Here is a 27,831-nt window from a genome sequence, read left to right on the forward strand (position 1 = left end):
GAGCTGGAATCTTAAACTGAAGCTCTTAAACTGTGGTTCTGATAAGTGCTAAAGTTCTTGCCTCCCACAACCAGAACCTGTTCCCTGTACCTCTTGAGAGGCTGGCTAAGTTCTTGGTCTAAACAGGCAGTGCCACTCCTGTTCAGCTTTTACAATGACCCGCCTGCAGCCATGATTGCTTCTTGCCCCACCTCTGGAATAATGCCTGCCCAAACCATTCCTGGTGCTTACACTAACCTTTAGACCCTATTCAAAGCCAGGCTCTGATCTGGGGTCTGATGTGCTCTTTAGCTGTTGGCTGAGGACTCCTGTCACCAGCTCTTATGGAACAAAGCCTGGCAGAGTCCCTGCTCTGCACTCATGGGAAGAGGCTGAGTTTATACTCTTGGGGCTCATCTTTTACCTTGAAAACAGACCATAAATTCTTTGAAAAATAGACATAGCCAAGCCAAGCCAGTATCCCCAAACTGGAAGAAATGACAATCCTTAAAAATTTGGGTTTGCCTGATTTCTCTCTCTTACTAGTTATATGCCTTTTGGTGGGGGGGATGGGAGGCTACTTCTTCACTGACTTTATTTCCACATGCATAAAAAAATGGGACTAATAACTTCTAAATCACAACTCTGTGTGAAGATTCATTTTGATGATGCTTCTCAAGGTGCTGAGTGTACTACCTGGGCATGTAGAAGGTATAAAATCAATTTTTCTTGAATTTGAAATAAGGCATTTCCCTGCTCTGCTGCTGATGGTTGTTTCTCCACACATGCTCCTGGTTAGCCTATCTCTGAGTCTCAGCCAGCCCACTGAGGTGGCAGGAGAGGCATCTCCCCACTCCTCCCCTAGCATAGCCCATTGCTCAACTAAGCAAGACTCCAGACCAAGGTTTGCTCTTTGGTCCTTAGTCCCTCTTTTCCTCAATGGGTGAGTGAGAGGGTAACTCCAAATCCAGAAGATCCTGACAGAAGTCATTTGCAGGAATGGTTGAGGGCTTGGTCACTACCTTCTACGCTTGGTGTTACCTTCTATGGGAAGACCAACTTATAAAGGGAGACATAGTCTATCAGCTACAAGGGGGCACCTGGTGCTGAAGAGATCTATACCTAAGTAGTATACATGCTGTCAGTCTTGAGTTTTGTCTGGGACTCTGATGAGCTATGCCATGAGAGATGAAGAGCGGGTGCCTCAGTGACCCAGTCTTCCTTGAGGGCTAAGGAAACGTGCATCTCATTGTTGTGAGGTCCCTCAGCTGCCCATGCCCAGACCCTGGGATCCCTGAGTGATACTCATAGGATTCTTTCTTTGCCACAGGAGCAGATCTCAGTCAACTAAGGGATCAACTCCCGCAGGTTACTATCCTGGTGGTCAAATACAGGTATTAACTGCGGGAAAAAAATTGTGTTGGAGTGACACAGCCCAAGAGCCTAAGTCTTCCCTAATGGGGAAGGGGAATTCAAGAAATAGGTAGAATATATCTTCAATGGCTCAGAGGTGCTCCTGGGATTGTACTTTGGGGCGTGCAGCACCTGTCCTCTTCACCTGAGTCCTTTCAGAGAGCCTTACCATAATTTCTAAGGCTGTTCAATAAAGTGTCTTCACACAGAGTATGGAACCAGCCATGGTCCTAGCCACTCAAAGCCCAGTCATACCTCAGACTATCACCCACTGAAGACTGAAACACCTGGTGGCTGTTTTCCATGATCATAAGGAAGTATGTTTGAATTTCCCTCCATAGGAATCCACAAGGATCCAGGGGACTTTACAGCTGACCTGAGAGAGCTGCCTTTAGGACTATGGGAGAGTCTTCCTAACTCCAAGGGCAAGATGGGAATTAATCAGCTTATGGCAGCAGCCCTGTTCTTGTCCCGCCTTCCCTGGGGTCATTAGAATACTGCTTTTGTACAAAATGACTGGAGGAAGACCTATAAATCCAAGAGGGGTAGTCCAAGACTCTCCTAGAAAGCCAAGCTCCAGAAGAAGTGAGTGGTAACTTCCCCACTAACCACAGAGCCCAGTGACACCCAGGGCCAATGGCAATGTAATTATGACCAAGTTAGATGACAAACTTGGCCAAAGGGTCACAGAATGGAGGAGGGATACAAGTAGAGAGAGCTTCAAGCCCCAAGTCTTGAGCCAGCAGCTATGAAAACAGACCCTCCTTGGTGAAACTGTTTCCTCCATAGTTCTCTTAGTCAAACATGGCAGAGCACAGTGGAGAAAGCATGGTCTGCGGTGAGAACACACTTAGGACACACATAACTTTGGAAATCTTACAGAGAAAAGAACCTATTAGCCACAATCCCACAGATGAAAACCGAGGTGAGAATGGCAGATAGATGCCATCCCCACTTACAAGCAGAGGTCGCAGTCCAGGATTAGACCCCTAAGGCTTGGTCAGTTTTCCCAGCCTTGTTTCACCCAGGTAGCTACGGTCCCAAGATACCTTGGACTATGACTCCTAGTTGTAAGACCATAGCATTTGGACTGGGCCCTATACTCAGCTGTGTTTGCAGTTTGGTTCTGGACAGATTCCTGAATTGGGCTGAAATTTTGCCTGTGCTATGGTCCTCCAAGAAGTCTTCTGAGAATCTTTCGGTTGGGATAAATTCTTTTTCCTTTACATTCTGGGGGCACTTTGTGGCCACCTCTATTATTGTAATAATTCGAAGACTGCTTTATAACACAAGTAGTGCTCATCACATTCACTAGAGTATGAGCACTTAGAGGGCAAGAGCCATGCTAGAATCATCCCCATTCCTCTCCTAGTGCGGAGCACAACGCTCGGCGTGCAGTAGCTCCTCCCAATTCACATTTTGCTGTGTTCAAACGAAATGAGAGGCAGGCAACAACAGCACCAAGTAGTAATGTTCAGAGGACTGGACCTTGCAACCCTAGGGCATATCAACGTGGAGGTCAGTATTTCTTGGATGACAGGAGGTTACTGCCATCATGATGACTGGCATCATGGGTTATGGAAATCTTAGGTTGGTGAGACTCAAAACAACAACATATGGACGCATATGTCATAGCCTCCAGAGGCTGCTGTCTTGTTGGGACCAAACCCCTCAGCAAGGATGTAAAACTTCCCTGCAAACAACTGATACACACAGTGGGAGTTCCATATTAGTGGCCTACAGAGCTGACCTAGCATCTAGATCTCCTAGGAAGGTTTTAGAACCACAGTGTCTGGTATCCATCCCAGACCTGCTGAATCAAAATTTCTGGGGATGAAGATTCTGTATTTTAAAAACCCTTTGAGTAACTCTAATGATTAGCCACACTTGGGCCCATTTGAGAGTGGGCAGGGCCATGGAGGACACGTCATTTCCCCATAAAATATCTGCCTATTTAAAAACAAAGTGATAATAAGTGATGTTTATGGCCCCCACTGGCCTTTTAGGGAGTGTTGACTCTACTTCTTTGAACATGCTGGCAGCCTCCTCCAAAGAACATCCCTTAATCTTTGTTCAATCAGACCTTGCTCAGATCAGTTGACAACCTTCATTCCATGGGCTCAGTCCTTAGAGCCAGATCCTGGGCCCAGGCTCAGACATGCCTCACAGTCATGGGAAGGCCCATGCCCTCAAACTGATGGAGTGAGGTCTGAGCATGGCTCCAGAGTTGGCATCTGGTGGTTCGTGAGGAATCCAGCATGTCCATACACCCAGGAGTTTCAGGACTCTCCTCTGTCACTCCTGTCCCAATGTGTGCCCCTGCCCAGGGACTGGACTTCTGTTCTGGTTGTTATTTTCTTCTCTAATCCCTTCTATAAGGAAGGCCCTTTTTAGTACCATAGCCTCTGGCTGGGGACAGGGCTACCCTGCAGGGGTAGGCTGCCTTCTCAGTGAGGGCTTGATTCAGCCCAGAAGCTGCCTTTTTTCCACTAACATCTACCTGTTTAGCAGTTTAAGGTAACAATTGATGTATGACCCACACTGGTCTGGTAGACAAGTGACGACTCTACTTCCCAAGAAATGTTGGCAGCCACCTTTATGAGCCATGCCTTTGTCCAGGGTCAGTTCTCCCAGCCGTGGCTTACCCTCCCCAGCTTGACCCTGTGGTTCTAGAATGCTTCCCCACCCTGACTGCAGTGTCCCTTCCCCAGTGCAGGGGCAGACATAGATCCTCCCCACCTCCCACCACCACCAGGATGTTGTCCAAGGAAGACTCCTCTGGATTACCAGAGGCCCTTACACAGAACAGCTACCACCCTCTCCCCCATCACCGCCAAACCTCTGCATAGCACTAGGTCTTCAGTGTTTGTGTTCTTGAGGACTTGGTAACGAAGGGGGCCCCAGAATCCCTCACGCTGTTTTTCAACTTCTAGGAATTGGCCTGAAATACACATCTGGACCAAAGCAATCCCCAGGTTCCCTGCCCCTCTCCTGGGGCCACCTGTGGTCTAGTGAGGCCTTTAAGGAAGCCTAGAGAACTAAGCAGAACATGACATCAGCAGAGGATGCTCATACAGCCCTTGTTACAGCCCCTGGCCTCAGAACACAAGCAGCGCCCAGGAATATTATGTCTCACACTGAGGCTGATGCTTTCAAACCTCAGCTGATCCCAATTCTGGCTCCAAATATTTGAAAAAGGCAATTTCCAAAGAGTCTAGCTATTACAATCATATTTTCTGGGCCAAAGGAGAGGATGTTTGAAATTGTTCTTGTCCTGGAAAACCTGAGAGTATATATTTACAGGGAAAGTCAGGGCTCAGCTATACAGAAGAGGCAAAAAGGGACAGGCTTCACCTGTGCATGGGGCATTGGGGTCGAGGTAGGAGGGGAGTGAAAAAAGCACCTGCCTATTTAAAAATAAAGGTAGCAAGCAATGTATGTGACCTATATGAAGAAAACCACAAAGCTGTTATATTTAGAAAAATGAAAGTAGATGAACAAAAAGAGTGACATGCCATGTTTCTGGACGGGAAGCCTGTGTATTATAAAAATGCCTATTTTCCTCAAGTTAATTTACGGTTTAATAGGAGCGCACATACAAAATCCCAATAGGATTTTTTTTTTTTACTCTGACAAAATGATTCTAAAATTAATCTTGAACAACAAACAGATGAGAATAACAATGAACATTTCTGAAAGAGAAAATAATTAAGGGAGGAAGGAGTAGTTTCCAGCTCTGCCAGATATTAGAACATATTATAAAACAACAATTAAAATTATTCAATGCCGGTGCTAAGATAGAAATAGAGCAGCAGAACAAAGTGGTGTCTCAAGAAATAGACTTAACCGCATGTGAGGATTCAGTATGTGATAAAACAATTCATTTCCCTCAAATCAGAAGGGAAATGAATTGCTTAATACATTGTGTTGGAAAACTGCTTAATAGTTTGGACCATACATTCTACATTCATCTAAATAAACTCCAGATGGATTAACAAATTATATATTTTTTTAAAATCAAATTACCCACAAATAACCAAAAATAGAACAAACTGCTTCTCAGATCTGTGACAGAATGATAACTCTGTCAGCACTGAAAAGAAATCACAAATATTGAAGGTTTGTCTACATTAAACAAGTGTACGATGCAAAATAATAAAAAAAAGTAGGGGGGATGAAGAGACTGGGAAAATATATACACCACGTATCATGAAGAGTTTCTCACCACAATGGAGAAAGAGTGCTTTCAAGTTGTAAAGGAAAATACCACACAATACTCCTGAAGCCACACTTCAGCGCAGGCAGTTGTCCCATGAGGATCACAAATAACAAATAACAGGACTGGACCTTGGCCGGCTAGTGAAAAGTCAGGACTGGAGTCTCTGTCTCGAATGCTGTGTTGGAAATCCCGACATCACTTTCATACCCCTTGGCCTGCCAGGGATGCGTCTCCAGTCTGGGGGTACCCAGTAGTCTCTCTCCAGTACCTGCTCCCATGGACCCCTCCACCTCCCTTCTTCCACTCACATACACTGGCAGTAGCCAAACCCTGTAGGAACTGCTGTGAACCAAGGACACAGATGGGTGATGTGTGCCTGTGTGCACAGGTGTGTGTGTACCAATGAATCCACTGAATACCCCCCTGTTGCAGAGGCCCAAACCCCACAGCTTCTCTCAGGACCCAGTGCTATCCTTTGGATGTCCCCATTCCAAAAGGAGCACGACTTTGTACTCCTTTCAGGCCCCACTGTTCCCATAGTGATGACTTTTCTATGCTTCATGAGAAGGGGGGGGCTGTTGATCCCCTGTTCAGCATCCACCATAGTATCTGCCCCATTGCAGGCATTCAGCAAATATTTGTTAAATAAAAGAATGACTTTTCATGGGATGGATCCTAAATACGCCCGTGTCACCAATGTTTTCTAGTTGAAAACTAAATTTTGAACCATAAGAGCACCCTTTAAGTTACATAATTACGTCTCTCTCTACATCAGAGTGAGAAGTTTGAGGTCAAAGGCTGTGTCCAACCCATCTCTGGAGTCACAGCCCTCATCACAACACGTGACACCTTACAGAAGTCGACAAGGGTGTGCTGATGGGGATGTATTCAACTTATACTTACGAAGTTAGCAATTTCATAAAAGGGGATGCAAATACTTGGGGTTTGGCAATGCAGATAATGGGTACAAGCAATATGTTATATAATCTATTGGAAGAAAACCACAAAGTTGTTACATTTAGAAAAGTGAACGTAGAGGAACATGAAAGAGAGATACACCATGTTTCTGCATGGGAAGACCGCATTGTATATGAATCATCTTCTTAATCATATAGTTTCTGTTATTGGCATCATGAACCGGCACAACATTTTTGGGGAGCAATATAAGAGTGTACACTGAGAGTCATAACAATGTTTATACTCTGGCCTGATGACCTCACTCCTGGAAACCTAGCCCAAAGAATTATAGTTCAAGAGAAGAAAGAAAAAAGCCACGTCCATGAGGATGTTCATTATAGCCTTATGTAAAACAAATGAACATGACAGTTTGACTAAGTCATGACTCCATCCAATAAACAGAACATTCCATAGATACTAAGAATGGGAAGTATTAAAGGCACATAGCAACATGGTAAGATACAAAATACAATGTGAACTTTGAAACACAGAACGTGAGTTGATATGTTCATTTTGATTAAAACCACACGAAATATGTGTGCATAGGGGTAAGAGTAAAAAAAGAAGAGCCAAGATTGGAATTGGTTTTGGGTTAAAGAAGTGAAATTAAGAGTATTTTATTTGTTTAAACCTTTAGATTTAAACCCTTAAGACACTAGAATATACCAAGAGCCTGTGCTGAATTTTGACCTTTGAGCTCCAGATACTTCCTGAAAGAGTTCTAGCACATTATATAAGGTTAGGCACTAAGAGATTTCCCCTTCAAACCCATCCCCAGATGAGCAAGATCATCCTCAGAGGCCCTTCAGGTTAGGTTATGATTTGACAAGGAACAAGAATAGCCGTACCCTCTTATGTAGCTGAGATTGTATACAGTAGATGCTCAATAAATCAAAGATGGACGGATAAATGGGTGGGTAGAAGAAATGAGAAAAAATAAAGATTAGGGAAATGCTTTGGTGCTGATATATTGCACATTGGTGTAGAGCATTCATACAGTTCCAACAAAGATCATGGGTCCAGCTTTCATGACTTTGTTTAATGCTTGTCAATGTCTGATACTTCATGAGGGGAACTCAGCCAACGGCATGCCCATACTCTGAGCTAGCATTTTTGTCCTAAGGCTCCCTTGTTCCTCCTGCTGCAGATGAACCCTTGGATTCTGGAAATCTAGCACAGTGGAGAGAGTACAGGGTTTGAAGTAGGAACCTGCTCTGTCAATGAACACTTCAAATTCCAGCCCAATCCTTAGGGGTTTTATAACCTCTGAGTTAGTCCCCTCGTCTCCTTGAACTTTGTTTTCATTGGTAAAATGAGAGAAGAAAATATGCCATAAAGTTGTAGGAAAGATTCATTATCTTCCCAAATAACATAAAATGTTGAATAAATATCGCATCCTCCTTTACTCCAAGCTTTCTCACTGCTACAATCCTACAGACTTTAAGCAGAGCCTCACTTAACGCAAAAACACAGATTTCTTCGTCCTTAGGATTGGGAAGTCTACAGTACCCTTGATTGGTGGGTCACAATCTCAGGTGGTTTTTCTCTCTGGGGATGTCTTTGGCAATGTCCAATAGGGAGACATTTTGGTCATCACACTGGCAGCAAGAGGGGTGTGTGTGCCACTGGCTTCTAGTGGATACAGGACAGGAATGTGGCTCAAACAACGCACAGGACTGTCCCTCCTCCACCAAAAGAATTATCTGGTCCAAAATGTCAATAGTGCTGAGCTTGAGAATCTGGATGACCCTATGACTCCATGCACTCCTTTGCAGATATGTGTATGTGTGTGTGTGTGTGTGTGTGTGTGTGTAGGTGTGTGTGCTCGCACGCGCAAGTGTGTGTGTCCAGTGAAGGACAGGGTGCGGGGATTTCAGGGGAACTCGGAGTTAAAATACAGGAGGGTAGTAGGAGAGGACCATTTCCTGCAACATTCCTACCCAGAACACCCTCCTTTACCTGAAAACTCTTCAAGGCCCAGCTTAAGCCCTCTATTCTCTGTGACATTTTCTTGGGACACCCAGGGACCCACTTCTCCCTCCCTGGTCTCTCAAGGTTTGGCTGCTGATTCCCAACTTACACTGTAACCATCCCAGGAGGCCCTGCCTTCACATTTCACACCTATGCCCGTATACATTAGGAGCTGAGCAATTAGGGTTCACACCTTCTCCCAATGGTTTACAAAATGGTGAAGAAAGCCTGAGCTTGTGAAGTCTTGGCATATCTCTGGTGGAGCCTGTTTTGAAACTTCTTTGGAAAGTGGCTGCTAATGGACTGATAATTGGTTTCCTGGCTTTCTTATGAAGTGTGAAGCATTCTGTGAGCCTGTCAACAAAGCATCAAGTATCTGCACATCTCCAGAGTTGTTTGTCCCTTCCCTCCTCTTGTAGCTCTTGCGGTGGAGACTAACTGGACATAGTAGCATGGGAAGGGCCCTCTCTTCTTTGGCAAGGAATGGGATGAAATGGGCAGAGCTGGGAAAGGGAAGAAAACGCACAGCCTGGCTAGAGCATGCCTACCAGGAGACCAGGTTGAGCACATTTCCCAGGCAGAGATTGAATAGCTCTGAATCCAATACGTGGTGCTTAGTACAGGGTATACACTCAGTAAATATTGTTGGATGGATGGAAAGGAGTACTACTTCCAACTGATTTTGAGCAGCGGTCTCTGGAGATGTGAATTAACTAAGGAAGAAGACAGTGAAAGGCAAGGATCTGGCTCCATTTTTTCTTTCAAAATGCTTTTCACTGTGAGAAACATCCTCTTCTTTAAAACCTCGATGAAAAAAGAGCATCTATTGAACATTTACTACTGTGAGGGCAGCTCAAAAGCCAATGCAATGATTCTGAAGTCGGCTTGCTGCAGAAAATGTTTGGGAACATGAAGGAAAGAGTGTATTTGTGTAGTCTCGGCAGGGCAATTTCCGAGTAAAGAGCTGTTTTGAAGAAAATGTTTTGAGAGAAGAACAATGTGCCACTTTGCACTTCTTTTGGACAATTGTTCATAGAAATTTGAACCATTAAAATTTTCCAATCTACTTTTAAATCGTAGGAAGGAAAGAATAGTTTGTCTGCTAAATATTGTACTAATATTCATTGTGACTAACGTGTGGGAAAATTTAGGGCGTTTATGTTGACTCTTGCTAGAGGTGCTTTTGTATGTACATTTATCTCTATAAAATACAGAGACTGTATTCTTTTATGTTTCTATGGATGTTTATAGATGTCGGCCCTTTCCTAGTGACTACCCGCTATCGATACGTATGATCTGGGGTCAGGGTCAGAACCCCAGTTTAACATATCCCTCAAGCAAAGTATATGACCTGCTCTGTCAATGACCCATTTTAGGAAATGGTTTCCAAGCATTTGCTGTGGGCAGTGAGGGCTGTTCATGCCGTAAGGACTGTTCATGTTCTATAAATATAATCATTGAGCCTTCGGGTTTGGGGAGCCAGAATAGCGTGCTACCCTACCGGATGATTAGTAAACCAAAATTCAGTGAGAGGATGCCCCAGCCATCATCATGATGCTGAGCCAGGACTGAAAAACAAGTCTTCAGAGTTTGAATCCAAAGTTATCTCTGTGCACCAGCATACCTGAATGCCATCTCTCACCCCCAGTTAGACTGTGAGGTCCCTGAGGATAAAGCCCAGGACCCACGGAAGCATCAGCTTAGGGGCTGGGTACTCAGTAGGGAGCTGACAGTTGGCACACCTTTGACTTCATGGAGTAGGAAGATGACCTTGCTGTGTGATGCAAAAGCATGGGGCCAGCTGGCTCTCTGGCCTCCTTCAGACTCAAGCTGTGTTTGGTTATACCCAAATGACCAGAAGAAAAAAACAAACAAAAAAAAAACCCACAAAAAAACAAAACAAACAAACAAAAAACCTGAGCAATGGGAGTGCCTGGGGGATGCCAGCCCCCTACAACCCAGAATCATCCAGAAGATGAAATGCTGTGCTGGCCCCCCAGAGTGCCTGCTTTGCAGTTCTCAATAAGCCTCCGGCTCCTCTTCCTTATTTTAAGCCACCGAGAGCACTGCTCCATACTTGTCAGGACAACTCTGTCTTTGTTTCTTCTCAGCTCTTTGTAAGCAGTCTCCAGCTCACTGGAGGCTGCCAGCCTCAATCCTGGAAACGAAGAGCCTGCTGAGCAGCACTTCATGGCCCTCTGTTCTTATAGGAGGTTCTAAAAGGATTTCCTAAAACCCTTCCTCAGGGGCAAAAGGTCAAGGAAATTCTTGGAGGACTCATAGAGAGCCCTCAGATAATACTTTGCTGCCTCCATCTCTCAGCTTGTGAGGCAGGCAACTTTATCCTGTCCTAAGAAGCCAGCTGGCTCTGCTACCCACTTCATTTCCACCAGCTCTCTGCCCTAGTGGCCGGACCCTCTCCCAGTTCTCCCTGCCTTGTTTTACCTAATGGATTTCCAAGATAAAGCCCCCATAATACCTGAGACTCCCACAGTCTATACTTTTGTCTTCTGAGGTCCTGCCTCCAATTTGCAGAGAAGAGCCCTGTTCCTTCTACCACCTCAGGCCTTTGTTCCTGCTTGGCCTGGGCTGCTCTTTGCCAATGTCCCCTGCCTCTCCTGGCCCCAGTCCCCTTGGTTCCCAGTGTGCTACAAGGCTAACACTGTTGGGCACGATATTCTACCCACATTCAGCCACAGAAATGGGTAGATTTCATGCAATTTTATTTATTTTTTTTGCAACAAGGGTGTATATCTAAGCGTGATTTGATGTGTATCTAAGAACAATTTTTTCTTTAAATTTTTGCAAGGATCTTTGCATAAACTCACAAGTCATCATAAATTCTTTGTCAAAACAAAGTGATTTTTTGGTTTGAAAAGGTATGACCCAACTCACCAACTCATATGCTGAAGTCTTAGTCCTCATTGATGTTCCCTGGTAACCCCCAGACTATCCTCCCCCACTGCCCTGGGAGTCATTCTAGTTTGTAGCACCTGGAGACTCCAAGAAGCCCACTGCAGTGGGAGAAGTGATCAGAGGGTTGGGCTTCTGCCCTGCCCTGAGAGAAGTAGATGGAAAGAGATGGAGAAGGTGGGCGATGTTTGGGGGGAAGAGAAGCTGGAACCTTGACTTCTCAAGAGATCAAGTAGGCTCCTCCCTTTGCTGCACACAAGCCCCTCACACTTGCCAGTCTCACTGGGCCCAGAACTTAAAGAATTATTTTTGTCAGGAAGTATGGTCATCCCATCCCAGAGGAAGGAAGAAAGGCCTCCTTGATATTGCCATTGGATGGGCACTCCAGAGGATCAGTAATCCGAAGACAGCTTGATCCCCCATCCCTCCCTAACTCCAGTCCAAGAAGAAGCAATCTGAGGAAACTCCTCAGACCCTGGCAAGACTGTGGTTTCCCACCACACCTGGAGCCTGGTCCAGAGTCTACGATCTTACAAACCGGCCTGACCCTGGCTTGAATGTATGGTGTCACTGGTGGCAACAAGGACAAGGAACAAATGTCCAGGTCAGAGTCTCATGTACCAGGCCCTAGTGGCCTCTACCTTGCTCTCAAGGATCACCATGGATGGCAAGACATCATTGAAGAAGCCTTCCCTCCCCCCCCGCCACAAAGTTAAAAGCAATCATTTCCAGTATACATTACTGCCAGAAACGAGGACCCAACCAGCAAGGTTGGGAAGAACAGAAGAAAACAAGGGAAGCTGTTGCCAAGCTGTTGCCTGTGAGGTTCCCAAGGTTGGGGCTCTGAATTAGCTAGACAACGGGGCCCCCTGCCTCTTGGTGAAGACCCCGAAAAGGCCTTTTCCCCACTCACTTACACACACAGCCTGGCTTCTTAGCCGACCACTGGTTATTCTTTTGGCACGTGATTGCCTTCTGCCCCACCAGCTCAAAGGCAGGCTGGCACTCAAACTTGAGTGTGTCACCGTGGCGGAACCGGGAGCCTTCCCTCCGGCCGTAGGCAGGGATGCCGGGATCGCCACAGCTGCCCTGCTCGATCTCTGGAAGACAGGAAGAAGAGAAAACAGAGACAAAATGTGACTTCCTACCTCTCTTAGAGCGGGAGGTCCATGTTACACGCTCTGCTGCCCCTCTGCCTCGACTCAGTGCCCAGAGTGATACAGGTAAGACCTTTTATGAGAAGTCCTGCCGTGTCCTGTTTAAAACCCCATCCCAGGATCAAGGGGCCTTCCGGCCAGTAATATCCCTAAGACTCTGGGTTCACACAAAGCCCTCAAGGGGCTTGGATATTTTCACTCCGTGCAGGTAGGTCTCCATACTCTGTGAGATACCTGTCCCAGGAGCTAAGGAATCTGTCGTGAGCTTGCTGAACTTGCCTCTGCATTCAGAACGACCAGACAGACCTTCGGCTCAGTCCATTCCTGAGTGGCAAAGACAAGCATGAAATGAGGCGGCTTTGCTGCCTGCCATTCCCCAAACCAGAGATTAAGTGAGAATCAATATTCGCTGCTTTCTGACATGGAAGCACTTTCACAAAGGTTTTTTTTAAATTCAATTTGAGAAGGTACAGGTAAAATGAAACAAGTGGCTCACTGAGTATGCTTTTAAAGTTCGTTTGATTCAACCGTGTGAGTCACACATGGAGTGGGTTCCTGGAGACAACTCGCGGGTCCAGATGCCATGGGGCATGACAGGCTGGCAACCTCATGGGAGAGGCAATGAGGGCTTGGAGGCTTCAGGAAAGGAGTCTATCCTGGCCAAGTCCCTGAAGTTTCCTTTGGAGTCACCTCCACTTCCAGCAGCCCTGTGCTTGGTGCTGTGAGAGATGAAGGGGAATGAGAGGCCGGAGAGGGCTACCTGGAAGGGAGGAAGGAGAAGAGGAGGGGGAGCAGTTCCTGGGGGAAAAGGACCTCCTGCGGGGAAGACAGGGCGTAATGGATTTAGTGGCAGATGGTGAAGGGAGGATGGTAGGGTCTTGTGACTGGGAAGGGAGGCAGCTGGAGTAATCAGGGAAGTTTGCTGGACATCTTCCTAGGTTTGTCAGGCCAAAGGGACCCCGCCTTTGGTGTAGACGCCATAAGGAGCCAGGAGGAGGCACAGTCCCTGAAGTTGCCGTGTGTCATCCTAACAGGGATGATGTTGCAAAAACTTCCTAACAACCACAGCTGGTGAGGTTTCTGTGGGCTGCTCAGGCTAGCGCCATGCACTGCCTTTCATGGATATGCTCCTGAATTGTCCCATTCCTGTTACCTGAAAACCAGGGTCTCCAGATCTCTGCCGAGAGCTGGCAGAACAAGGCATTCTCTGACTGGGAGAGAGAGAGAGAGAGGGAGGGAGAGAGACAGAGAGAGAGAGAGAGAGAGAGAGTGTGTGTGTGTGTGTGTGTGTGTAGGCACCCAGAAGGAGCACCTAACTCAAATTTGGAAGGTGAGGCTGTGGGCAATAAGACATTAAACTTCAACACAAAATTTTAGGGGTTAACAAAAACTTAGCAAACAAGCCAGTAATATCTTAATGCAATATTTTTTAGAAAATCAAAACTAATGCATATAAATCAAACCTACAAAGAAGAACAATATTAGAACTTAAAGGCCAGATCTGACCCAGCATTTGTGTGCCTCATTTCTCCGGTCTCACACTTGTCCTGGTCTTCTGAGCCTCTTGTTAATTAAAATGTTGATATTTTTATCATATATAATTTGCACTAATCTTGGTTTAAAAAAAATATTGCATTAAATTATTTAACTGAAATACTGAGCATTTCGTCAACTCCTTTACAATCTATGCCCAAGGCATGTGCCTCTCTCATCTCAGCCTAGTCCCAGACTTGGCAACAGGGAAGGCTTCTTGGAGGAGGTGATGTCTACACCGCAAGGCCTAAAGGCTATGCAAGAGCCAGCAGGTGAAAAGAACAAGTGGGATTCACGGCAGTATTATTTACAACAGCCAAGGCATGGGAACATCTAACTATCCATCAATGAATGGGTAAAGAAAACGTATACACACACACACACACACACATACACACACACAGGAATATTATTCAGCCATAAAAAAAAGAAGAAAATCCTGATATTTGCAACAACATGGAGGAACCTTGCTTGAGGGCATGATGCTAAGTGAGGTAAGTCAAGACAGAGAAAGACAAATACTCAATGATCTCACTTATATGTGGAAGCTAAAAAAACCAAACTCATAAAAACAGAGTGAGTTAGGAGAGACTGAAGAAGGGGGTCAAAAGGCACACAGTTCCAGTTATAAGAGGAACAGGTCTTGGAGTGTCACATATGGCATGGTGACTCTAGTTCAGTGTCATATCGCATCTTTGAAAGTTGCTAAGAGGGTAGATCTTAAAAGTCCTCAACACACACACACACACACACACACACACACTGAGGTGGTGTGACAGACACGTTAACTAACCTGATTGTGGTAATCCTCTCCCAATACATCCATGTACCAAATCATCACTCTGTGCACTTTTACTGGTGTCAATTATATTTCAGTAAAGCCGGTTAAAAAAAAAAACAAAAAAAAAAAACAAAGAAAGGAAGGAGTAGGAGGGAAGGGAGGGGAAGGGAAGAGCCCATGCAAAGCATCAGAGGTGACACCGTTTGTTGGGCAAGGAGAGCAGAGATCACAACTAACTCATTGTTATGGTAACTGAGTTTGCTGTAGGACTAATACACGGTGCTGATGTCCTGTTGGCAGCCATTCTGAGCATTTTAATATTTCATCCTTATAGTAATGTTAAGAGCAAGGTACTATTCGTCCTACTTACAAGGTGAGGAAACTGAGGTGCAGAGAGATCATGTAGCTGTCCCAGGTCATCTGAGTGACTTGAGATCAAGACATGGGCTGTACGGTCCCAGGGTCTTACTGCAGCACCACATTGCCTGTCTCTGAGTACAAGTATGGGGGTTTTCTGCAAGGTGGTCGGAGATGAGGTTGCAAAAGGCTAAAGGCATTGTGCAATCTGCTAATGAGACTGGACTGTGGATGGGAAGCACTGGGGAGCCAACAAAAGGTTTCATTTGATTTAGCATTTCATATTATGTATTTTAAAGGATTACCCTGACTGTTGTCTGGAGAATGGTCTGGGGGCAGCAATTCTGGAGGCGGGGTGATTGTTCATTCATTCAAAAAACAAATGGCTGTCTCCTAAGTGAACACCACCTTGCTGGGCCCTAGGGATACAGAACAAAGCAGACACAAGGCCTGCCCCATGAAGCTTTCATCTGGTGGGAGGCTCACAGTCATCTGGGAGATGTTTTGATGACATCCCAGACTGGGCAAGGTCAGAGGAGGTGGGGAGAGGCAGACAGACTTGGGAGGTGTAAAGTGAGCATGTCTGGGATAAAGGAGAGGCCAAGATCTACTGACGGATTGGCCTGGGTGCTTGGGTGCACTTTCACCGAGACAAGCATGCAGGAAGAGGACCAGTTCTGCACGATCACCGGTAAGATATGCTGAGTTTGAGCTCCAGGTGGACACATCTAGTGCAAAGTGGCTACATGGGTCTTAAAAGCCTAGCGTAGGAATACAGAATTTGAGATTCAGCTCACAGATGATAAAAGAAGCCATGAGAAGGATGCGGCCACCCATGGAGAATGAGAGAGGTCAGTTCTGGGCAGAACAGTTAGGAACATGGGATGGACCTGCAGAATGCTGGGTGAAAAATCCCAGGCAGTGCAGGGTCACAGATGCTTGAGGACTTTCAAGGAGGAGAACTCCAGCCTTGAATGCCATGGGGAAGTTTAGGTGGAGTGGACGAGCAGATTAGTGGAAGGAGGTCACTGCTCATACTGACTGGCAGGAGTAGCTGAGTGCAATGATGTGGCCACATGCTGTGGGAGAAGAGGAAGATGATATGGGAAGAGCAGATGACTTTTAAAGGAGGCATTTCTTGGAAGTGAAGAGAGAGAACTTAGGTGGCCACTCATGAGGAACATGGTCTTAAAGACAGCAGCTGAAAATGTTTTTAAGATCGAAGAAACTTAACCATATTTAAAATGAGGAAACAGACAGATACACAGAGTATATGTTAACTGAAGATCTGGAGAACAGATGGGGAGGAAAGCCCAAGGCCGTGGAGCAGGTAGGGCAGGGAAACGGGAGCACACTGGGAAGGTAGCTTGAGAGACCAGGGAGCTCCTTCCTGCATGGCAGGAGGGAGGAGATGAGGGCTCATTGAACTTTTAGGGGCAATGCAGGAGGATGAAGGAGGTCCTGTAATGGCATGGGCTCTACTTTTTAAATGGAAGAGGGGTCCACTGGTCTCATGGTCTTTGCTGAAGGACGGGGTCTGGTTGTGGGGAAAGAGATATGACATTGACAAGAATGTCTGAGACACTCCCCCTGGCGAAGAGGAATTCATGGCCACCTGAGGCTCACAGACGGGGGAGATGATACATGAACAGGGCACCCACAGCAGGGCTGCGGGACTTGTCCTTGAAGCCCTCAGTAGCTGGGCGCATGTGGAAGTGGAGAAAGAGGCTCCAGGACTGATTGAGGGGTGGGACTGGATTTACAGAAATGGAAGGCCACAGGGGCAATGGCAGAGGCATTATCCTTGGGGCTTAGCTAAAGGGAAAAAAGCAGGAGAGGATCACCTGGCCTAGGGTGGGTGATGCACGGGGGTAGAGTGGGAAGGAAGAGCAGAAGGGACAAAGGGCCAGTGCAGGCTAGGCAAGGTCAGAGGTGGCTTGGGAGGTCAGAGGTGCTGGAGGACAAGGTCTGGGACAGCCATGGTGCAGCACAGTAAGAGGAAGTGAAGGCAAGTGGCTGAAAGGCAAGGTGATGGAAAAGCTTGGAGTGGAGGGGAAGAGGCTGGTGACACTGATGGGAGGAGAGAAAGAGCCAGATATGGTAACAAAGTGAAGTCAAGGGATAAAGGGTGTACATGGCTGCAATGGCACTGGACACTGAACTCTGAACCAATCTCTCCAAGGGTGAAGTTCATAGGGTCTGGGGATATATGCTTCTGTCCCTGGAGAGGGCTACCAGGTAATGGGGGCCTCAAGGAGAAGTGAGGTTAACGGAGCACTTGGTGAAGAGGTCCAAGGCACTGGAGGGAGGTGATGCATGGGGCCAGGACCAGGACTGGGTGGAAGGGAGAAGAAGAGCAGGGAAGGTGGCTTTGTGAGTTTGCAGCTCCCCCCAGGAAGATGGAAGGCAGCTGGCTTGTGTTCCTCAGACACTCCCTGTCTTCATCTAGGCCTTCCCTCCAAGTCCAGGGCCAACCCCTGCTGGGAGCACAGACACCAAGGCTGCTTGACTTCCTGGAGAAGGCTCCATGTGCTCCACTGCCTGCCTGGAAGGCACTTGTCCTTGACCCTCGTGGTCAGGTGCTGACCAAGTTTGATGTCAGGGTCCAGAAAAACAAGTTGGTAAACCAAATTTTGACTTAGAGAAAATCAGGCATGCAATTCCCTGTTATCTGCTTACTCTAATTCTATTTTGTAAGTGTTTCTCTCACTCTCTCCTGCTTTCTCTCACTTTGTCTACAAAAGCCAGCCAGCAGACCAAAGAGAGTACTTGAGAGATGCCTGGAACTCCACTGTGATGGGCTTGGCACTCGGTGAATTTGCTTTTCCTTTGCTTGGAGGCTTTATCCCTATCATCTGTGATCAACCTCATTGTCTTCTCCTGGGTTCCTCAATTTCTAAAACCAAAGGAGCTGCATCATATATCTCTCTAAATTCACCATCTGAGGTGCTCCGAGAAGAGCAGTGCCACTTAGAGGAGGAAGGGGAATCCAGGCGTGGACTGTGCCTTGCTGCCTTTCCAAATGGGCGGGACTCCATGTGTCCCTCCGTCTACTCAGTGACCCCTAAGCCGGGGCTACTGCTTCCTCTCTTCCTCCATCACATGCCGACTCCTCACACTACGGGTCAGCTTACGAGGCCACCTCCTCAGAGATGCTGCCCCGGACCATGCACTTCAGGGGGCTCCCATTCTCTTGCCTCTTTTGGCACCCCATTTTTTCCTTCATGGTGATGACTGCCCCTTATAAAGATTTATTCATTTTATTAGTTATTGTTCTAGACACTTGGGGTATAGCAGTGGGAAAGAAGTTAAGAATGTCTCCCCTCAAGATGCTTCCTGTCTGGGGTGTGAGGGACAAAATGATTTGCTAGCTCAGATTCCTGGCTCCTTGCTGGCTTCTAGGTTGGCCCTCCTGTTTCCTCACCCACTAGAATGTCAACTCTATGAAGGCAGATGTTGGAGATGCCTTATTGACTACTGTGTACCCAGCACTTAGCACAGAGCTTGGAACACAGAGAACGGTCTGTTCAGTGTGGGAGTCCAGCTTGGACTGCATTTACTGCATGGAAACCGTGCCAAATGCCAGGCTCGGCACTACAGATATAGAGTGGCCTGACCCACGGCTCCTGCCCTTGGAGAGTCCTAGTCAAGGGGGTATAGAAATAAGTAAAGGGAAATGAGGGCAAAGGAAGAGGTGTGCACCTGCCGAATGGCTTTTGGGATTGCAGAGGAGGAAGCTCTGGCCTCGGGCTGGGAGAGTTGGAGTCCCAGCCACCTGGGAGTCAGCCAGGATCCCACCTTCCGCTCCCCACCTGCAGCCTCACTAAATGCTTCAGGCCAGCTCTCCCCACTAGACATCCCAGCACCCTCTGGTCTCCAGCCCCTTCTCACTGTCTAGTCCACCCCCTACGGGGATAGGAGCATCTGACAAGAGTGGGTCCCCTGCCTCTTGCCTCTATTCTGTACTCTGCAAAGCAGGGTGAGATTGCTCAGAAAGAAAAATCCGATCATTGCTGTGCCCTGCCCACTGATTCTTTGATGGCTGCCTAAAACACAGATTTAAGTCTCTAAATGCTTGGCATGGCAGGACCTTGCCCATACCCTCCTGCTCCAGACTTATCTTTGGCCATCACCGACCTTGAGATTTAGATGCACCCCTCCCAACCCTGGTCAGCCTGTGGGGAGGCAAACCAATGCAATAGCAATGAGCAAGGACCTAAATCCTGTCTCCAACATAGGTAGGAGACCTAAGGCACATTTTGGATTCTCCTGGAGCTCTAGTTTTGTCATCTGTAAAATGGAAATGGTAATCACACCTATCTTACAGGACTGTTGTGAGGATTTAATGAGCTTATGTATATAAGAAATTGTCAGAATGTCCAGCACGTGACACGTAAGCAGTAAGCAATAATGTTTTCCATCGTCATGATCACCGTGTGGCTGGTAGATCCCCACTGGCACTCACAGGGCTCTAACTTGGCCCCTGTGTCCTCTCTCCCTGAATGAACACCCCTGCTTGGCTGCCCAACAGAGAATCACCTTTAAGTGTCAACTCAAGCGCTTCCCAGTTGGGGATCCTCCCTCACACCATGGGGTAGACTAAGGGGATCTTTCCCTCCTCGCTCCCAGCCTTCCTGACAACTTTCTGTTACGGCACCATTACTGCAATTTGTGGCTTGTGTTTCTCCCTGTTAAATAGCAAGTTTCTTGAGGACAAAGACTGTTTTTGATATGTCTATCCTCCCAGCTTCTAGAAGGGTACAGGATGAAGAGAGGCAGGTAGAAGGAAGGATGGAAAGAAAGAAGCAGGAAGGAGGAAGGGAGAGTGTAGTGTCTGGAGAAGAGTTAGCAATTCACTGTGGGGGCACCTGGGTGGCTCAGTGGTTTAAAGCCTCTGCTTTTGGCTCAGGCCATGATCCCAGGGTCGTGGGATCGAGCTCCACATTGAGCTCTCTGCTCCGTGGAGTGCCTGCTTCCTCCTCTCTCTCTGCCTGCCTCTCTGCCTACTTGTGATCTCTGTCTGTCAAATAAATAAATAAAATCTTTAAAAAAAAATTCACTGTGGCAGGACGTGACAGTGAAGAGAGAGGAGGCCACAGAGAGGGTCTCAGGGATATCATGAAGGCCTGGGTCAATGACTGACGAGTCATCTATGTGTTGTTTTGGAGGCTGTGAGCTGCTCAAAGCCAAGGGTCCCATCTCTTCTGCCCTTTGTAGCTCCAGAACCAAGAACAGCGTCTGAGGCATGCTGAGCTGCCCAACCTATTGTTCAATTAGCACAAATTCCTGAGAGTCTGAGACATCTTTGGTGTTTGAGACAACCCTAAGGCATGCCTGGATCTCATGGATTTGCTCAGAACAATCCCACTCCACTTTTCTGCTTCTGATGGGAAGGGAAGCCAGAGGCAAGGGACACAGCACCTCTGCCTCTAGGTGCATTTCGGTGTTTGTGCTTCTCCTCGCAAAGGCTGGCACAAATGGGACGCAGACGGGGGTGGATGAAGTGGGTGACGTGCTTCCCACTCCAACTCCTTCCTCCACAACACTATCATGGGGATGTCACAGCTGAAGGAGGTTAGGAACCAGGGGTGAACGTGGATGCGTAGAGCATCAGGCTTACCTCCAAGCTGTTTGCATTAGCCCCACACTGAAGCTTGCTATCAGCAGAAGCCCATGTATTTTGAGAGTATATCTCACGGACAAATTACTTCCTGCCAATTTTCTCTTCAGTATCATAATGCCAGTTTATTGCAGACTGCTGCTGCACTTGTCGCCTGCCAAATTTTAATGGTACAGCATCCTCTGCTGCTTGCTGCCCCCGCGGGCCAGGACAGACTTGGTTACGGCGTGGATCCCACTGGGCTTTCCTGAGAACAGGCAACTGCTGCCTGTCTCCAACAAAACCCCAGCTCCCAGTGCCTGAGAACGCTTTAAGGGTCTCAGGGAAACTCTGAGTGTCTTAGGAACATGCCTGGTGTTGTTTCTGACCAAAACTGAGAGATTTGGGCCCATTTGCTCATGGGGAGCAAATCAAAAGAAGAGGTGTCCTGAAAATAGTGAAATAATGGACTTGAGGTAGAAAATGGCCTCGTGCTTGAGGCAAGACAGGGTCCAAAAAGGAGTGGAGCCAGTATTGCAGGTCTGTTGCCCTTGGTCTTCTTTCCAGCCCAGATCATGGCCATCACTTCCAGGAAGCTCACCTGGGCTCCCTAGCAGAGTTAAATTCCAGGGAAGGCGATGGTGGCATTGCCAGCAGCGGGCTAGTCTTGCTTGTGTTCTACCTACTTGCTCTCTCTCAGACTTTATGTTCAAACTCTCAGGGATATCTGACCAACTTCTTTTCCTCCTTTATGCAAGTCTTCGTTTCAGATACCTGCTCCTCCAGGGAGCCATCCCTGATGCCCTCAAGCAAGGTTAGTGACCCCTCCTTGATATTTCCCCATCTTCTTGCACTTTCTCGACTCTACTGAACATTGCTATGGCTGAGGTGAAGGCACAGATTGTTTTCTTGTCTTCATGGTCCCCATGAACTGAACAGTGTCTGCAACACACAGTAGGGGCTTAGATAATGTTGAATACAAGATGACCTCATTTCCAAGGTGAGTCCCTGCTGTTGGGTGTCCTTTCTTCATAGTTTGTCATGCCCTGATTCTTGATGTCTCCAGGGTCAAGGTCTCGGCTCCTTCCTCCCCTGTGCCAGTCAAATCCCCAGATTTAGCATTAGGCTGCCAGATTCCAGGCTCTGAGTCAGGAAGCGAGAAGACTCCCAGATTGATGCTAAAACTTGTTAGCAAGTTGTATGTAATTTTATAATGTTTCTGGTAAGTGCTAATTGCCTGTTCCTTAAATATTTCTTGTTCTACTGGGAAGCAAAGCAATTGCAACTATGAATGCATTTCCTACAGCTGGCTGCCCCCATGGAGGGGGACTGAATTTTTAGGCTCCGAGTACTCAGATTTTAATGATGCCTGAGTCCTCTCCCCAGCCCTGACCTGCAATTGTGACAATCAGAACTGGAAGAATTTCTAGAAAATAAGTCCCCCAATTTTCCCACCTAGGGGCTCACACTTTTAATGGGGGGGGGGGTGGAGTGATACTGTAGTGCTACCTGTCTGTCCCAAGGAAGCTTCTCTTTACCTGAGCTGGGGCAGAGGGTATATTGATGATGATGGGGCCAGAAGTGCCCTGGAGCATTCTTTATCCACGGATGCCTCATGCTACCTACAGAACATCTATATCACAGTTACCTTCCTATCGCTGAGCCAGGATGTCTATCCTGTATGAGATTCCCCAGAATCTGAATAAAAGGAGGACTAGAATGTGGATGGAGGTCATTCTGAAGCTTTGGGTGCAGGTTGCAAGAGGGGCTACAAGCCTAAGGAAGCAGAGGAGAGAGCGGGATTTTAAATGAGTGTTTCCTAAATGCTGGCCCTATGTTGGGACGTTCATGACACCAAGCCCTCAGGAACCCCCCCCCCCCCCCCGCGCCGTGAGATCAGTGTTTATCAGTCCCTCTTCACAAGTGAGAGTACCCAGGCTCAAAGATGTGGAAGGACTGGCTAAGACCACACACAGCGCAATGGGGATTACAGATTAGGTCTGTCTGACCCCAAAGCAATGGGGACAGTGGAGAGTGCCTGGCTCCTGTATCTGAGTGCTAGGAAGTTGAGAGGGTGTGAAGGAAGGGTGCTTGATTGTGTTTGTGTAGAAGTCATCACAACTTAATCTGAGAGCTTTTCTAAGCACACTCTGTGTGCCAGGCACTGGGCTCAGCCCTGCAGGCCTGAAGAGATGGACATTCTATACTTCTGCCTAGAATGTGTTCTCAAGAGCCAGAATGTGGCTTAGAATTACTGTAAATGGAGATGGTGAGCTCAGTTTGGATGGAGTTATAGACTGAACGTTTGTGCCTCCCTCAAACTCGTATAGCATATGGAAAAGTTCTGACCTCAAAGGTTCTGGATTTGGAGGCAGGGCCTCTAAGGAAGTAATCAAGGCTAAATGAGGCCATCGGGGTGGGGCCCATATCCAAAAGGATTAGCGTCCTTATAAGAAGCGACACCAGCAAGCTCGCACTCCCTCCCTCTCTCCCTGTGCGAGTACCAAGGAAAAGTCACGCGAGGACAGTGACGAGGCTGCCCAGACTAGAAATTGGATCAGCCAGAACTTTGACCTTGGATTTCTCGCCTTCAGAACTGTGACAAAATAAATTTCTGTTTCAGCTCCTGGTCTATGGTATTTTTGTTATGTCCACCCAAGAGCAGACTAGCACACATGCCTTGGGTTTGAGATGGCTGAGGGAGAAGTGTATAAAATGTGTCACAGGGAGACTGATATGCAAATGGGGAATAGATTTGGAAGTCGCCAGTGTTTAGGTTGAGAGGGAAGCCATGGGAGTAGATGCAATCCACTGTGGAAGGTTCTAGAAAAAGAGGATGGAAAATAGGAGAGACCCTGGGGAAGTGCCTGCTCTGTGGGGGCCATGCAGGAGCTGTGAGGGAGCAGCCAGAGGGGTAGCAGACGAGCAGGAGGTTGCAGGTGGCAGAAGCCCAGAGAGGAAGATGGGTAATCACACTGGGATGCCAGGGGACTTAACCGACCCAGCTTTATTCATAGTAGAGGCTCCTCACCGTGAAGGCAAGAAATGGACAGCTTTTACCCTCCAATAAAAGGTCGAGGGTGGAAGGGACACGAAGGGGAAGGTACATTCCCTACATCCAAACTTTTAATTCCCTACATTTAAATCTCTACATTTAAACTTGCCCAAGTTCTTCTTCCCTGTGGACAAAGTGCAAACTCTTCATGAGGTCTCAAGGTTCTCAGTCACTTGGATCTGTCTCCTGCCACTTCTGCCTCCCTGCCCTCTGCTGCAGCTAGAGTGAACCATCTCATTTCTCAGGCAGTCTGGGGTGTGTAGTGCAGGTGGGAGGCAGGGACGTAGTGCCAGGCCACCTACAAGACAGTGAGGGAGCCAAGTGTTCCCTGGCAGAAGAGGACACACCCTGGAGTGGGAAACAGTGCTGATCACAGAGGCCTCACGTGCAGAGGAACCTCAGTGGTCCCAAGGGAAGACACTTCTCTGAGCCAGACACTGTGCAAGGAGCTCTCTGGGACTCTATTTCACTTTCTTCACAAGGCGTTAAGGTTGCCACTATTCTTTCCATTTTATAAGTAGGAAACTGAGGCTCCGACAGACCACAGGACTTGGCCAATCCCACAGCGGGGACCACGCTGGGATTCATCCGATCTGGTCCAATTCCGGAGTTTGTTTCATCTTCACCTGCCTCTGTGAGCAGGACACACGTAGGCCCTTGGATTAATGATGTAAGGTAATGCCAGACTCTCTTCCTAATCTGTCACAAGTCTGAGCAGAGGTCCTGCTGACACCTAGTCTGTGACTAAAAGTCCCACCGCGGATATTTTCAGACTGCTTTAGTTTTCTGTTCTAGTCTGTGATGCTCCTGCTGAGGTTCCAGCACCCAGCGTCATGCTGGTCATGTGACAGGCTCATCATTACCTCTGGCCACGGTGGACACATGATGAACAAAACCCCAACTGGTTGTAATGAGGAGCCTGGGCTCATGCCATATGGCCCATGTAACTGGGGCACAGTGTTGGCTTCTAAGATTTTAAAAGGAATTGAAATTCTGTCACTTTGGAGACCCGTGGTAGAGGGGGGAAACATCATGGGCTTTGAAGCCAGTGAGACATGGAGTTGAATCTTGGCTCTTCCAGGTCCCAGACTTTGTGTGACCCCAGGCAGGACATTCCACCCTTGAGTTCCAAATTCCTCAGTTACAAAACAGCAGCCATCGGCTAGCTGTCACACTGGATAAGATGAAGCAGTTTCACAAACGTGTTTAGCTACAAATCCTTTCTTAAAAGAAGGCTTACAAGGAACAGAAGAGAAGAAAGGAGAAAGCATGGAGGCAGGATCAGAGCCTGCCCTGTTAGGCACCCCCTACCTAAACTTGGTGATCCCTGAGGGTACCCCAAATGTATGCATGACAGTTTGAAAACCTTGAGAAAGTTAGCTTAAGTTTCCGGCACAAAACAGGCATTCAATGTTCTGTTCCTTTCTTTTCCGGTGAAACTATGCCAAACAAATCTAATTCCTCTTTCCTACATAACAGCCCTTCAAATATTTAGACGCAGCTCTCAGCTCTCCCCTGAGCCCACTCTTCTCCCAGATGCATTTTCAGGGGGCTCTTAACCTTTCTCACAGGGTTTGACTTCAGTTCTCTCCCAGCATGGTATCAAGGGTCCCCACAATTAGGTCCAATTCTCGATGCCTGGTCAGAACGAGAAACCAGCACCACTGACTCCCTGGGGTAAATTCTAGCTGCTAAGTTCTCAAACATTCACAGAGGACTTGCTATTTATTCTCACTTGCTCTCATCCTGGTGACTTAGCCAGGAGCTCTACCCAACTGAGGTCTTTCTGCACGTTGTTTGCTCACTGCTATACTGTCGTCCCCCTTTCCGGCTCATGCTATTTATGGCTTAACCACGCCATTGATAAAATATGGACAGAATAAGGGCAGGTGGGTGGCACATAGGATAATTCATCCCCACTTCTGGAAACATTCACTGCTGAACATCCAGAGAACTTCAGACATGAGGGAAACTTTTGAAACCCTGAGTCCGAATCCATTCCCATTTTCCAAGTAGCGAGTGTCAGAGCTTGGCCTGAATCCTGATTTCTCTCTGCCATCCCCCATCTGTGTGTGTGTAACTCTATGTACCCGAAGAACCATTTGCTTACCTACCTGTGTCCTCACTCATTAGTCACCCATAATTGCTGTGCAATTCTTAGTTTCACATCCTTGACCACACTTACTCTTCACAGAAGCCCTGGGCGTATTATCACCTCCATGTCCCAGGTGAAGAAACAGAGCCCCAGAGAGGCTCCCTGACCTGCCATGGGGCTAGAAAGGGACAGAACCAGGATGTGAACTCAGCACTTGTCCCCCCATTGGTGCTCTGGCTGCTGTTGTCTCCACTTGACATGTGCCTCCTGTTCTTAGAACAGGACCTCCACTGTCCTAGCCTCCTGAACTGGGAGAGAATAGAGTTCTGTTGTTTTAAGCTGCCCCTCAGTGTGTGGTCCTTTATCCAAGCAGCTGGGCAAAACTGAGAGAACTCCTGTGTACCTAGCTTGGAGACAGAGTACAGGTCTTGGTCCAGGTGGAACCCCAGACCCCTGGGGTAGGGGGGCTCACACTGAGCAGAGTAAGAGCCTTTTGGAGTTATTACCCCCAACTCATCTCATGTAGAATTATCAGGTCTCTGAACAGGGGTGGGGAAAAACCTTCTCTCCCTCATCCTCTGGCCCCTGTCTCTCTGAGTCATTTTCAAGACTCATGGCTCACTTTCTTGATAGAACCTTTCCGGATGTCACACACAGGATGACCACCCCTTTCTCTGTGCTCCCACTAGCTGTTTGCCACAGATGTCTTGCTTTAATAATAGCGTATGTTTCCTCCTCTGTCTCACCACTGAAGTGCAGACCCTTGCAAGGTCTCAGATCTGATGTGTCTGTTTCCTGAGTGCTGGGCTAGGCTCTGCCACCTACCAAATCTGCTAACCAAATGCTTGGGGATGGCTTCTGCTCCCCTTTCTGCGGGGGTTGGCATTAGCAGTCATCACCAATGGGAAATCTGGAAGCACACAGTAGGTGGATGGTGGAAGTATCCTGGGCCCAGAGTTCACTGTTCCCTTGATGTTGGCTCCCAGTGAGATCCAGGGCACCCTCTTTTGTATCATCCTCGGGTCACCAATGGTGTGTATCTGTCCCTAGCCCTGTGTGCATCACTCAGCTCTATGACACCCAAGTATGGCAGCTTGGGAAGCTCCAGAAGTCTATGGGGTCTTTTAAAGGTCTACACAAGCCAGGTATGAATTATAGATGAAACTAATGCATGCCCTTGGCACTGTGTGGCCTAAGCCTCAAGTGATTTATCCCAGATAATCCTCAAAACAATCCAGGAGAACCACTGGCCAAATCAAGTTGAGGCTCAGACAAGTCAAGTAATGTGCTTACGGAGAGGAAGTTAGCGTGGGACACAATCAGAATTCGAACCCAGAGCTTGCTGACGCACATCTGGACCCCAAGTCTGACTCCAGAGTGAGTGGATCAGCCCCCCCTCCAGCTGCAGTTACCTTCATAAGAAGCCTTGAATCCCAGGGAGCTGCCGCTGCCATCAGTTTGGAAGAGGAGCCACATTTGATGGTTGGTGCTGACAATGAGATCTGGGACCGACGTACCTGTCAGGCTGTCAGGACAGCAAGATTTAGAGAAGTGCCCCCCACTCTGGCACCCCACAGAATGACTAGGAGCCCTGCCCTGTCAGGTGAATTTGGGCCCCACTCTGTTTAATACTGGAGCCCAATGACGGGTGCTCCAGTGGCTGAGAGACTCATCACCTCTCCCCTCCAGCCACGGGCAAGACTTGTGTTTACGGGTGACCCCCTAGCCCAGACCCCTGGGCTCTCGAGGAAGACCTGGGTCCTTGCTTTCTCAGGGGCCGGGGTTAGCTGTAGCCTGATCGA

The 27,831-nt window shown here is 47.6% G+C and overlaps 1 protein-coding gene across 1 annotated transcript in view; it reads right to left on the minus strand.

Annotated features, from left to right (window-relative positions):
- The window catches only part of CSMD2 (CUB and Sushi multiple domains 2), a 611,427-nt gene that overhangs the window by 239,615 nt on the left and 343,981 nt on the right, over positions 1-27,831 (minus strand). The window contains exons 12-13 of the mRNA XM_059377195.1: positions 27,442-27,554; positions 12,370-12,552 (exon numbers count right to left, since the gene is read on the minus strand). Coding sequence (XP_059233178.1) covers positions 12,370-12,552; positions 27,442-27,554 — 296 coding nt within the window. The remainder of the gene's footprint in view (positions 1-12,369; positions 12,553-27,441; positions 27,555-27,831) is intronic.

Source organism: Mustela nigripes, chromosome 14 (genome assembly GCF_022355385.1).
Source record: "Mustela nigripes isolate SB6536 chromosome 14, MUSNIG.SB6536, whole genome shotgun sequence".
In the NCBI taxonomy this organism is placed as follows: Eukaryota; Metazoa; Chordata; class Mammalia; order Carnivora; family Mustelidae; genus Mustela; species Mustela nigripes.